The 14,359-nt window shown below is 42.2% G+C and overlaps 2 protein-coding genes across 2 annotated transcripts in view; one reads left to right on the forward strand and one right to left on the reverse strand.

The window, feature by feature from the left end:
* The window catches only part of jph1a (junctophilin 1a), a gene marked incomplete at its 5' end in the record, with an annotated part of 26,733 nt that extends 18,002 nt beyond the window's left edge, over nt 1–8,731 (reverse strand). Inside the window, 2 exons of the mRNA XM_079233969.1 lie at nt 5,032–5,800; nt 8,353–8,731. Coding sequence (XP_079090095.1) covers nt 5,032–5,800; nt 8,353–8,731 — 1,148 coding nt within the window. The remainder of the gene's footprint in view (nt 1–5,031; nt 5,801–8,352) is intronic.
* A 1,647-nt stretch (nt 8,732–10,378) lies between these two features.
* gdap1 (ganglioside induced differentiation associated protein 1) lies at nt 10,379–13,649 on the forward strand (the record flags this gene model as incomplete). Its single annotated transcript, XM_079234428.1, has 6 exons — nt 10,379–10,531; nt 10,895–11,087; nt 11,572–11,745; nt 12,145–12,239; nt 12,772–12,886; nt 13,083–13,649. 6 exons carry the CDS (start codon nt 10,379–10,381, stop codon nt 13,433–13,435), a joined length of 1,083 nt encoding a protein of 360 aa, XP_079090554.1. The 3' UTR covers nt 13,436–13,649.
* Between the last annotated feature and the right edge of the window lie 710 nt (nt 13,650–14,359).

The following is a 14,359-nucleotide window of genomic DNA, read 5'->3' on the forward strand; positions in this document are numbered from 1 at the left end:
AACAGTACTGTAGTGTCCTGTCTGTAGGATAAACCTTTACTTGCTAAAAGCCGCTTAGGAGCATGTCTGTTCCCCTCTGCCTGGAATATACTCTGATTTTTAACATCACCTCCTTTTAAATTGATTTTGTGGATTGAACTGTAAACTGTTACAGCAGGGATGTGCAATAATCAAATGATTAGACTAGTAGTCCACAGCCATGCTGGTGGCTCTGCAAAGCTGTACTTAGGCATAATGGTGCTGCAAACTAAACGCTAAAGTGAACATGGGAACCATACATTTCATGGCAAACTTAGTTGTTTGGTTTTTCCAGATATTTTAGTCTGGATCTGAGTGATGGAGAGATCAATCCTAATCATCATCATCATCATCATCATCATCATCATCATCATCATCATCATCATCATCATCATCATCATCATCAGCCTTTCCTCACATCAACACTCCTTCCGAGGTTCCATCGATTGTCATCTTTCTGCTCACTCTGATTTCCCGTAACGATAACATGGTGGAGCACAGAATACGATTACATATTACACAATGTCATTTGTTTCACTGTGGGTCATTTGAAATCTGCTCAACTATAACTCTCCATGTATGCGCCATTGCATCAGCTACATTATTAATAGCTCTTCCGTATGTAGAAGTTGGCAGTGACGCTGGTCATTAATGTAACTGATATAGATAATATGAGGCACGATTATTTCTTGTGTGTGTGTCTGCGCATCATTAGATTCTGTCAGCAATAAATGTTGTATTACCTCACACCATCACATTGCCATAAATATGAGACATGTCAGGGGATAAATATACTGAAGGATGTGGCTTTGCTTACTCTGACTCTGATTCAGACGACTGGCGGTCCCTCCCACAGCTACAGTTACTGTAAGCTTTGTGCGTCATTGCTACTGTACATTTTGCTACTTCATAAAGTTAAGAACTTGACATACTTTTGAAATGACAAGAGGTGGCACCAGCACTAAGATCAAACATGCACTCGCTCACACACAAACAAAATTAACCTAATTGCACCTCTGCCCTTATTTGGAGTAGAAGAAGTCGTCCCCATCGAGGACAGCCAAGGTGGAATCATACGTGACGTACTCTGGGTTGGGATTATTTTGTGCACATTTTGAAACACAGACTGCTCTATAACTCTCTCCAAAAAGGGCAGGTGGTGAGTGGCTGAGGTCATCACACAGCAGGTGATAAACAAACACCCCTGGATACACACGCACACACACACACACACACACACACACACACACACACACACACACACACACACACACACACACACACACACACACACACACACACCGTACACACTTTCTCTGATCTCTTGCCAAATGATAGCATCCTTATCTCATCTCTCACATCCAAACACACACACAGTTTCTCCCATTCTCTTCTCTTCTGCCATTTATGTGAACACACACACACACACACACACACACACACACGAACACGCACAGACATTCAGGAGAGATGATAGTGTGAGTGAGATGGCGGGATGCTATATCAGTGGTGGGACGGGTATATATTCCTGGCTGGTGCTGATAAGCCAACTGATGCCTTGCCTTATTTAGTCAGTCCTCACTGCTGACACGCTAGTAGAGTAGCACACGCCGCATGCATGTGTTTGTCTTGTACGTGTGTGAGGTGTTCCTGCTGTGTGGAGAGAGGTGAGTTCTGATTGAATGAATGCATATAGATAGTCTGTCTGTGTTTGTGTGTGTGTGTGTGTTTGTAAGTGCGGGTGTGTGTGTGTGTGTGTGTGTGTGTGAGAGAGAGAGAGAGAGAGAGAGAGAGAGAGAAATAGAGAGAAAGAGAGAGAAAGAGAGAGCGAGAGGGAGAGAAAAAGAGTACATGGATACACATGCGTAATGTTTTACTACTGAATAAAATGGCAATTGCAATAGAATTTATTAGAAGTATCAAATATTTTTCCCGTACGGTCATCTCCTGGACACCAATCAATCTACAATCAGGTTAGTTATTATTAAAGTTATACTTATTTTGGATCGCCACCAAAATCTATCCAATTTCCCAACCAACGAAATCTATTTACATGTGTGACTAAAGGAAAAGCTAAACAAAGCCAAAAACAACCTCACTTGCAGAGGTGATGATGGTCAACACTAAACACTCCTGAATATCATTAGTCTCATCTTTTTGCTGATTGCAGTAAAGAAAAAAATAAGCATCATATAAATATCTTTCCTATTCCAATAGACCTGCATATTAGGTGTTGGTTAACCTTTCACTGGAGCTTGCACTTTGTTTGTTTTAGCTTTTCTTTCATCATTCTGAGCAAGGCAGTGTGCTTTATCAACTTAAACAAAAACAAAAAAGAAGCAGAGGGAAGAAGAAAGAAGCTGTGTAGAAATGTAAACCAATTTGCAACTCTGTAGCTTTTGTAAGGTCATTTTAACACTACACACACACACACACACACACACACACACACACACACACACACACACACACACACACACACACACACACACACACACAATTAATCTTAAGACGTCTGCTCTTATGAGATAGCACAGTGAGTTTAGGTGCAACAAAGGCCATTACAGTAGATTACACAGCGTATAGACTGACACACCACGGAGCCACCAGGATACCTAAACTGCTGATCTGTAACAAAAGGGCTCTGTGGGAGAAGCATCATGACACGGTAAACTCTTCAATGGCACTTATCTCAGTTCACAGGCCTCTGAAGCACACACACACACACACACGCACACGCACACACACACACACACACACACGCACACACGCATATGCACACGCATACACACACACTGAGCAGAAGTGCATTTGACAGTGATAAGGCTGACTACAGTAAATGAGGGTCACAGACACAGAACTCCACTCCACCTAAGCGCACTAGCTCTCTATCGATTGGCTGATCACAAGCATGACGTCATTAGCTCCACCCCAGAGGCTGATGGGATAGCTCTTCTGGACAGTAATTCACAGGGTAGGGGTGGGTGTGCCCCCTCTGTATCCTTTTAAAACTAATTCTGCTCTTTTCATTTCGGTCCACTCCAGACCTCAAACCTCTTGCTCAGCACCCCCATCTTATCCAATCACCATTTATCCCCTGGATCTCTAACTTCAATCCATTTCTACTCCCTCCATCTCTTCTACCAGCTCTGTCTCCCTCCCCTCATCTCCCCTCCCTTTGCGTACGCTCCACATTCAAAGACAGAGAGTCATGTGACTAGAGCTGGATCGATACGAGTGCATCTTTTGCCATGCAGTGTATAATGAGACTTGCATAACCTGCTTGCATACAACTGTCACAGTCTGCCATCCTCGCTGTTCACTACACAAATACAGTCTCAAAAATATTTCGGTCAGGAGAACTGAGGAGCCTGCTGTGAGATTTACAGCAGCACACGATGGAGCGGCACGTAGCAGCCAGTAATTTGATCACTTACTACAGTACAGGGGACCTTGTTTGCTGCCATAAGCACTTTGTATCAGATTGAATACTTTTACTGCTGTTGCCTAAACATTATGCATCAGGTTATGTGTTTCCTTCTGCAGTGAATTGTTGCTCTAATGCACAGCCAAATAGGAGATCAGATGGCTTTTTCTTTCAACACATTATCCATTTTTCTCTTCTCCCCGTGGGTTTATCACAACCTCGCTGGCCTTTGCTGATACAGACACACACTCATACTATCATGCGTGTTATCTGTGGAGCAAACAGCATGCAGTGCTTTTTATACTAAGCATGTTAAATCCACTTTATGTAATCTGTATCTTATATTCTTGAAATATGCAGAATAATACATTTGCTCTCCCCGCCTGCTGGAGAGGAATTATTAGATTTGAAAAGAAAGTCGGAGTATTATAATAAAGCCTGCTATTCATCTGCTATTACTGAGCCCTGAGTTGAACTCCTGTTATTCATTGTCTCTATCAGATAAAATAAATATTGATAATCCTTCGGTGTTGAATGTTGAAATAATGAAAGCCATTACAAATGTCCAGAGCACAAAGTACTGATTTACTTTTGTTTAGTTTGTCTAAACTCGGATTGTCAGAAAGGTTTGTACACGTTCATGTTCCCAACAGGATGTAAAGTATTGTATCTACAACACATAGAAAAGAGCAAATCTGGAGGTTTGTGAAGCTGTGCCGAGCAGGATTAAACTGATTAACCGATGTTTCTGTTAATTATTTGATTGACTTACTAATTGTTTTGGAATTACCATTTGTTTGTGTGAGTACGAGTCTACACTTTCTTTGTGCCGAGTGTGTGTCTGAGTCAGAAATACAATAAACATGTGTTTTGCTTTGTTTGTATTATACATGCTTGTCGGTGTGTTTTCATGCATGGCAATTCATGTGCACCTCGGGATGGAAGGAGAGAGAAAACAAATCTAAATATGTGCTATTGCATAGAGACCTTTTCACAGCCTGTACACATCCTCACATTCTTCAGTCTAACGATTCCCTGATGCTATGAAACCAGAGGATGTCAAAGTGATGCTGCGTATGCTGAACTGTTTCCCAGTAGGAGGGAGGCGTTAAATGAAAAGGTCACATCTCATCCACCTGTTAAAGAGCAGATGCCACATCAGAGCAATACTTAGCCGGAGGAGCAGGTATCGTTATTGGGCACACGAGACGCACTTGGCACGGGGCGCAGGTATGGCTATACTGTTCACACACACCTCTCTCTCCCACATTCACAGACACAAAACACACACAAAAGATGCCCGACCCCTTCCCTGGGAATGAAAGATATGGGCAGAGAATAGCAACAAAATGATCACACTCGCAACACAAAAGCCCTGACTGTTGATGATGTATAAAGGTCGAAGCTGTTGTCATGGGACTCCACTTACACAAGACTGAGCCTTCTCTCCAACCAGGAGACATTTGTCAGGCCACTGCTCTGACTCCTCAGTGGTGACAATAAACTCCTGAGGATGTTGACCCTGTGTTTACACAGTATACACCCACATGCACACACAGAAGCATGAATGAACACAAACACAGTACCTGGAAGCTGCTATTTCCACTTTACTCCTGGCAATGGCTGCAGCCCTCTGTGCCGCCTCCACAGCCCGGTCCACCTTCTCTTTGGTTTTGGGGTTCTTAAGAGGAATCAACTGCTTCCTTATTCCACGCACCAGCACGTTATTTTTGTACTTTCCTTCTTCTTTGGTGCCATCTGGGAAGACTGTGCACCCGTAACCGTGGCGCTTGTTGTTAAGCCACTCTCCCTCATACTTCATCCCATTGGATCTCTCTGAAACACCAAATCCATTGCGCTTGTCGTTCTTCCATTCACCCATGTAGGTCTCAGTGGTGGTGGCGTCCACATGGTCCTCCAGAGGTAGGTCCTCATCTGGCAGCTCGCCATCGCCGATGGATATGGTGGAGTTGGCGTCACTGGAGCTGATGCGGCTCATGGCTGCATCACTGCGCGCCGAGCTGCGCTTGCTGGAGATAGAGGTCCGAGAGTCAGACTTGCGCAGCTGCCGAAGGCTGCCAAAGAGTGAGCCCCGGCGGAACAGGCCCTTCTTCTTACCGGTGACGACCTCGCTGTCTGAGTGGAAGTTAAGGACGAAGCCGCCGCGACTGCCTGTCGGCATGTCTGAGGGGGAGGAGAGGTCCTGGAGCACTGCGCCGTTGCTCTGCTCAGAGCGCAGGGAGGCCAGAGACGTGCGGAGAGGAGAGCGGATGACTGTGGCCATGCCATAGGGAACACTCTGACGCACTCCATAGCCATGTCGCATCCCACCCATCCACTGGCCTTGATAGGTACCTGAAGAACCAATAGAGGTCAGAGTCACTGAATCAGGCTAGTTACAACTACATCAGATCCTAGTGAGTCCCAACTGTTTTACATTATGAACCCCTTTAAATGAAGCATTGTCGGCTTGTGACATCTAATGAGTTCTGATCAGTTCCACCAAAGAGTGGGTTTTCCTTCTCAAATTGTTTAATGTGAATATGTTCAGGGGCCTAAAGACGTCAAACTATCCAGTTTTTCACAAGAAATTAGGAAAGATTAGAGAGAGATCAGGAGGAAATACATCTAAATCATCTTGTGACCCCATGGAGGGGTTCTGATCCCCTCGAAATAGGATGAAACCATTCAATACGGTATTGAAATGTACTTTATTACTTCCACACATTATATTAAAAAATTGTATTGCACGGTTTTACAGTCCCTAATTTTAAATCCTGTCTTAACTAGGTAAATCTTTTTTTATGTGTTTAAATTAAGACTCATTCTCTGAGAAGCTATCTCTATTACGCATTAAATCCAAGAAGATACGGTTAACATCGGCTGATAGAAAAGTGGTTTGACAATGACTTTAAGAAGCAGTGCTGCTCGTGTGTCTGTTTGCTTGCGTCTTACTGGGCCCACTTCCGAAAAGGGTCTCTCTTTTATCTAAATCAATTGAAATAGTGTACAAGCTGAGAAAATGTCTCCAGTGAGGGATTTCTATAAACTATCTCAAAAGAATTTAAAGCACATTTACCGTCATAGCTACAGTGAGTTTCGCTTTATGTCGGTACTCGTGGGGACTGTAAGGAAGTTTATCTGTTTCCTCTGCATTTTACTGGATTCTCTGCATCTGCCCTAAGAAACAGCATTACATGTGGGAGCACCAAGGAGCCTTGCTGTAGGGGTGCAGACTATGTCAGCTAATGAAATGTTTTCTCCCCTTCCCCTCAGATCTGGGACTGTGAGCATAACTAACTCAATCACAGAGATTTGATTAAGGCACTGATACTGAGGATCACTTGGGATGAATGTGAATCACTCAGCTAGGAGCCTATTTTCAGGCGGCCAATAACTCCTCCACTGACAGTAGGCACATTCACCACCATCCGTTTGTCTCTGACGACAAGGAGTTGCTATGAGTCACATAATGAGAGGAATACTTCATTAATCCCATTTGGTGCTGCTGAGCCCAATGAGCATACAATGTCCTACTGTAGCTTCTTCAGAGCATCATATTACAATACTGATCCTAATAATAAGAAAGGCTTGTTAAGCCAGCAATCGAATCTCGTTGACCAATACAATTAGATAAGCCATAATGGTCAGATTCTAACAGAAAATGATATACTAGCCCGGGCAGGAATTTAGATGGATAAACAGTGTGAGATTAACAGGCTGGCTCTGCTCTGCAGTTCAAATCGGTGACCCTGCAGATCAAGTTATCAGGATGTTGCAGGGTCAGACGGCCAGATGTTCTGTAGATCCTCTAGGATCAGCTGATTTCCCAAGCCCAGCCCTCTGTAACCATCAATTGTGAGGCATTTATTCGGCACCATAAAGCCGCCGTTAGTGGAGATGATGCTCACAAATCACCCATAAACGTTGATGTTTTATAACCAGAAAGGACTGTCAAAAGGCTTTCTGCATTGCTTGCAAGCACTTGTGTTTGTGGGCATGTGAGGGTGTTTCCCCCCTGCTCACACCGGTCTACGGACAATCTGTGAACACACCACTGATTAGTGAGCTCAAAGCTCTGAGAAGGGGCTCGCACTGAGTGTCCTGTGTATGACTTGGCTGAATGCCTTGTGTATTTTCAATTTATGAAGTGAATTAAAAAATGCATCCAATGTGTAAACAAGTGTCAGTGTCTTGCAGACTGGTTTAACTGCATTAAAAGTAGCACTTTAAAAAAAAGAAAAAGAAAAAGAAGTTCATCTTCATCATGAAAGCTGGCATTTATGCATTTTCGATACACCTTAAGAAGAGGTGTGCTATTGCAGTGAAATGTGAAAATGGTGCAGAAGTAGGTGATAGTCTGGTTATAATTGGCTCCAAACAGACTGCTTTGCTCTGATTTCCAAACTCCTTCTAGCAGGGGCATGGTGCCACTGAGCTGGCACCAGGAGTCACTCTCCTCCCACAGTCATATGAGGAGCAACCGGTTGTTGCCAAATGAGATGTGCATTGGAATAAGAGAGGAACTATTAACCTAAACTGTATCCAGCAAGTTAATATTACAAGCCTGATAAGAAATTGTTTCTTAAGGGGGGGGGTGTAAATGATATGCGCTGACCACGGTGCGCAGTGCGCAATATCAGCTTCAACTTGTATCATATCAGATGGAGATTCATGCACTGATGTATTTCCAATAGCCTCCCTCAGTTTGAGTCTGAGCATCCTCACGCGCGCGCGCACACACACACACACACACACACACACACACACACACACACACACACACACACACACACACACACACACACACACACACACACACTATATATATAGCGCATCATCAGTCGTTAAAGTGACACACACGTTGAACAAACATTGGGCCATGTTTACAAGACAGTGTTTCTTACCGCCGTCGCCATAGGTTTCGATCCCATATCCATCCTGCAGCCCGTTGCTCCAGGTGCCATCGTATCTCGCGGGTGTGTTGTGGCTTTGCCGGATCCCGTAACGACCCTTAAAACCGTGACTCCACTCTCCGCGGTACATCCACTTCCCTTTATTCTCCACACCGAGCCCGTGCCGCTTCCCCTGGGACCAGTATCCCCTGTAGGTATTCCCGCTGGGCCAGGTGTACACTCCCACTATCTCAAAGCCGTGCGACCAGGACCCGGCGTACTCGCCCTGGCCCTTGGGTCCGGTGCAGATGCCGTGTCCGTGGGCTTTGCCATCCTCCCACCCCCCGCAGTAAGTGCCACCATCGTCGAAATCAAACCTTCCGCCCGTCATTCAGATATAGGCTGGAAATAAAGCAGATCGTGCGCTGCTGCAGACTCAGGCGTCTCCAGGACCGAGGTTGGGGGATCCAGGACCGGTGGTGTGATGAAAGGATGAGCCAACGAGATGATGACTAGGGGAACATGAAATAGCAAGGTGAGGACAGTAGGCTGGCACTTCCAGACACTGACATGCAATACAAAAGGCATGCGTAACGGTAAGAGTACAGGTGTGAATAGTGGGCGTCATTTACCGGAGGCGCACGCCGGATTCTCCGTTCTGTGTCGCTCGTCTCCCCCCTCTCACCCACTGACCACAGAGGGAGCGAGAGGCGTCGGGTCCCTGCTGAGGAAAGACACTGGGCCAATCGCAACGTCACGCCACAGGGACCTCCCACTCTCTCTCTCTCTCTCTCTCTCTCTCTCTCTCTCTCTCTCTCTCTCTCTCTCCCCCACCAGAACATTTGAAAGACGTACCTAACTTTACACATATCTGAATTCCTACCATACTATTTCCCATATCACCCACGCAATTGTACCACTTGTCTGTGATTATCATTAGTGAGGTTATGATTATACTTATTTATTGTATTGCCCAGTTACACAACATAGTCATATATGACCTACTTTATAAGGCTTAATAATTAAGACTATATCTAAACAGTATATACATGCAGGCTAAGTATTTTAGAGAACAAGTGTAATAGTCTCATTATTGTTTGATTGTATATGCTTTACATTTCTCAAATTAATAATGTATTAATGTCATAGTGTCTTATTATTACTGCTATATATATATATATATATATATATATATATATATATATATATATATATATATACATATATATATATATATATATATATATATATATATATATATATATATATATATATATATGTATATATATCAGAGCTTAAACACAGTTATTGTTTTCAGTGACTCAATGGGAGAAGGGTTTTGGTAATGATTGCAATGACCTGACTTCAAAATGACTCCATTAACAACAAAAGTAAAACATTTTAGTGAACACATTAGTCAGTAAGATACTTTTGACAATGAATCAGGGAGGTCATTCCACCTCTAAAACATAATATATGTATAACCTTACGTGACTCTAGTGGCCTAGTGGCTGACCAAAAACAGCTTGTGTACGCCAACAGTAGCTTAGACGTTGAAGGAATAGATAACAGCGACCTCTGCTGTCCAAATGTATGTACTGCATAGCTGGAAGAGTATGATCGAGGTAAGTGTTGAACTGTGTAGAAAAGTGGAGTCATGTGTAAACCATTTGCTATCTTTATTTCTTACATTGTAAATGTGTAGACCTATTTCGTTTAAAGTCTTGTGTTAGTAAACAATAGTTAGTTCACAAATAACATTTACATTACTACTATTACTTCCAGAACTGATAGCAACAACGAAAAGGGGAGAAATGAAGAACAAATAAAAATCACAAGATGGGGAAGAACGTGTGTGAACTGTAAATATATAACTAACTTTGCGCAATTTTTGTTTTTTGAAAAGTTTGTTCGAAATCCTATCAAAAAGAAGAAGAGGATTATTGTACTCCAAGCCAGAAGGGGGCGCATTCATTTCTTGTTTGACCGTGATAAGGTGTGCTGCCCTCACTTGTCCCCGAACATACTGACAGATAAAATGGCGTCGGAAAACAGCCCGAAATCCCAAGAGGAGAAAACAGCTCTTATAGAGAAGGACCCAGATGCACATCAAGAATGTGGCACGAGTGCAAAACAAAGCGGATCGAAACTCACGCTTTATCACTGGACGCAGTCTTTCAATTCTCAGAAGGTGAGCGTCTCTTCGCGTCAGCACCACAGACCAGTGGACAGCTCCTCCCCACTGATTCGAATAGATCTCTACAGACACATTTTTCTAATGTTATGTTTGTCCTATAGTCAATGAATATCTAGTGAATCGAGTTACCTGTGGACAATGTCATTACATCTGTTGGTCAAATGTGTCTTTAATGCAAAAATATGATCTGTTGTGGCCTTTTTATCTGGTCTAAGCCTAAAACCTGTAATTTAAAAGTGTCTTTTATGACCATTCATCTGTATTCTTCCAATAAATAGCTTTACTTCTATAAATAATTTGATCATTATTTATTATTTATTTTAGTACCACGAGTAGATGTCTAAACTGGTTTTGCAGGTGCGCCTGGCCATAGCAGAGAAGGCTTTGCTCTGTGAGGAGTATGATGTGAGCCTTCCTCTCAGTGAACACAACGAGCCCTGGTTCATGCATCTGAATCCCACTGGTGAGGTGCCAGTTCTAGTCCACAATGACGACGTCATCTGTGACCCAACTCAGATCATGGACTACCTGGAGCAGAGTTTCAATGATGGTGAGACTAAATGAAGACTTTGTGGTAACTGTTTTGATATTTAATAGCAAAGCTGGATAGGTACCAGGCAGGCTTCATCCAACAGACTTTACTACTTGTTTTCACACATTGTTTTCTTCTTTCAGTACTTTTGTTTATTCTTTGATTTTAATTCAAATATTTTAGTTTTATTTTGCTGTTCATTTTATATTAATTTTTCAATCCTTCATTCCATATTATTTTTGAATCTTTCATCTTTTCTTTGTTCACATGGTACTTTTGTTCTAAGAGTCTCACCCGGTCACCTTAAAAGGAGAGAAAAACCTGGTAAGCATGGAACTATTTCAGCAAATAAAAAATGAAGTGTTCAAAATACCTACTGTTTTTCCAACTTTTCCCAACCCTTGTGTATTCTTTCCGAGGCAAGCTTGCAGTGTAGTTGATTCTCTTCTGAGAAAAGTTGTAAGGAAACAAAGTGACATTTTGATGCATTGTTTGTCTCCAGAAGGCACACCCAAGCTGATCCCTGAAGAGGGCAGCACATACTACCACAGAGTGCAGCACTACAGAGAGCTGCTGGACTCACTACAGATGGATGCCTACACCCATGGCTGCATCCTTCACCCTGAGATCACGGTGGACTCCCACATACCAGCGTATGCTGCCACCTGTATACGAAGTAAGGCTCCCTGTGATGCTTTTGAGTAGTTTTATACAGCTTTGGTCTGACAGTAATTATGCACACACATAACGGTGTACAATTTGCCAAATTCACTTGCTGTTGTACTAGATAAGCGCCCTTGTTACATATTTTGAACAATTCTACAGAGATCTCATTCTGTGCCAAGATGGTATCATGAAGACAGTGCAGATTGTTCTTAAGTACACTCATACTGCTCTACTCAAATTCCAAATGTGCTATTTAGTTAAACACCTTTCATTGTTGTCTGCATGCTTTATATTTTACTGTTAACATGAAATTATCGGTGTATTATCGGCACACATCTGATATTAGCAGACTCTTCGCTCAAAGTCTTTAGTCGTCTCTCTAACATGATGCTGTGTTTTTGTGTGACAGCACAGATCGGAAACACACAGTCTGAGCTGAAGAAACTGGCAGAGCAGAACCCAGAGCTCAAAGATGCTTATATAGCCAAACAGAGGCGCTTGAAAGTAAGTTATTCATTTGAATTAACGCGATATAGTTGTACTTTTTACAGAAAAGGACAACTAACCTATTTGAAGAACAATGAATCACCTAACACATGGAGACTGCTGCCTCATGGACTGTAGCTAAATCTAGTCATGTTGGAGACTAAACAAACTAATTCACTGCTAAAGCTAACTATAAGCAAAGTAGCTGTCACTGAAACTCTGTTTCTTCTGTGTTTTGATGTGGCCACCCTAAAATCACACATTTAAATGTATTCAATTGTACATTAATGCATTATATTAATTTAACTAGTAGCCGGACCTGCAGACAACAGTAAATAACACCAAATAAACTTTCTTTTCTTTAACAAACCATAGTTGAAAGAGTGCAGGTTGGGTTTTTGGGGTATTATGTAGGTTTTATGACAATTATTTTTAAGGCAAACTAATCAGCCTAAAAGGCATGAAATTAATTTTGCACAATTATCTGTCTAAAATGTGTAATACAGTAAATGTACACCACTGCATTTCTATATGAAAATGTTTGTTGCAGTCCAAGTTGTTTGACCATGACAACATGAAGTACCTGAAGAAGCTTCTGGATGAACTAGAGAGTGTGATGGATCAGGTTGAGACAGAGCTACAGAGGAGGGTGGAGGAAACACCAGGTACACAACCACAATAGCTTGTCACTGAGCAACCAGTTTACCAGGAAGAGTGACACAATAAATTACACAATTTAATTGTTAATATTAACAGTAGTGGCTCTTGAAACCCAGTCAAAATTAGATGGCAGTAGCATTTTGAACATCATGCTATCTGTTTGCTTTTCGTGCTTCTTGTCTCCTTGCCTTCCACTTGTAGAAGAAGGCAGTCAGTCCTGGCTGTGTGGGGATTTCTTCAGCATGGCCGACGTCTCTCTGGCAGTCACCTTACACCGCCTCAAGTTCCTCGGCCTCTCCCGCCGCTTCTGGGGCAACGGTAACCGCCTGAACCTGGAGACGTACTACGAGCGCGTGGTGGAGCGCCCGGCTTTCAGGAGAGTGCTGGGCCATGTCAACAACATCCTGATCTCGGCTGTCCTTCCTGTGGCGTTTCGCGTGGCCCGGAAGAACGCACCAGTTATTCTTGGCACCACCCTGTTGATAGGTGTTCTGGGAGGAGCTACGTACCTGGCTTTTCTTTACATGAAGAAGAGGCTGACTCTGTCCTTCTGAGGGAATGTTTGAGTTGCTTTGGGACTGAAAGCTAGATAAACACAGACACATTTTAAAGTTAAAGTACATAGAGCAGAAATTAAAATTATGTAAATGAAACTAACATTAATTGTATTGTTTTCTGAGTTGCTGGTTGCACAAAATGCACTTTTTTCCATTCTCAATGTGTGACCGCTGCATTACACATCAAAGGATAATACTGGTGGTTTTTCATGTATTTGCCATTTTTCATAGATCATATAGCTCTACAGATAGGATAGGATATATACTTTATTCATCCCCAAGGGGAAATTTGGTTGTGACAGCAGCAAGCAGAGTTACATAGAAGACATTTAAGAAAATTAAATAATAAAAGTGTAAGAATCCAAAGTATATGTAGTGTGTAAATATAGTACATACAGTGAAATATAAGTATGTACAGTGACATATGAAGAGTTAGCTTCCAAACCGAATTGTATTCACAAGCTATGGCATTGTCACAAGTATGAATACATTAGATGTCAAAAGATTAAAAACTATCCAAAGAAAGTTGTCTGACTATCTTTTGGACCCATTTAATTACATTAAATAAGGTAGAACTTTATCTATCCCAAAGGACATTGGGAAAGCAGCAGTTTCCGAACACAGGAAAAGGAAATAAGTACAAATATACATACGTGTACATATACAAAAATCTATAAACATAAAAATAGAACATATATTTTGTAAAAAGACTGCATGTATGTACCATTCCTTTCAGAAGAAAATTGAAAATACATGTCCAAATATTGGGACTTTTGACTGTAAGCCATGCAATTGGAGCATAACTTTGAGACAGTAGCTTCTAATACTGTATGCCTCCTATAATCTGTCAGTACCACATAATGCAGCATTTGATTTTAAGTATATGGGTTAAAATGTGCAAAAACACCAGCATGATCAAAT

This window comes from Taurulus bubalis (assembly GCF_910589615.1).
Source record: "Taurulus bubalis genome assembly, chromosome: 18".
Classification (NCBI taxonomy): Eukaryota; Metazoa; Chordata; class Actinopteri; order Perciformes; family Cottidae; genus Taurulus; species Taurulus bubalis.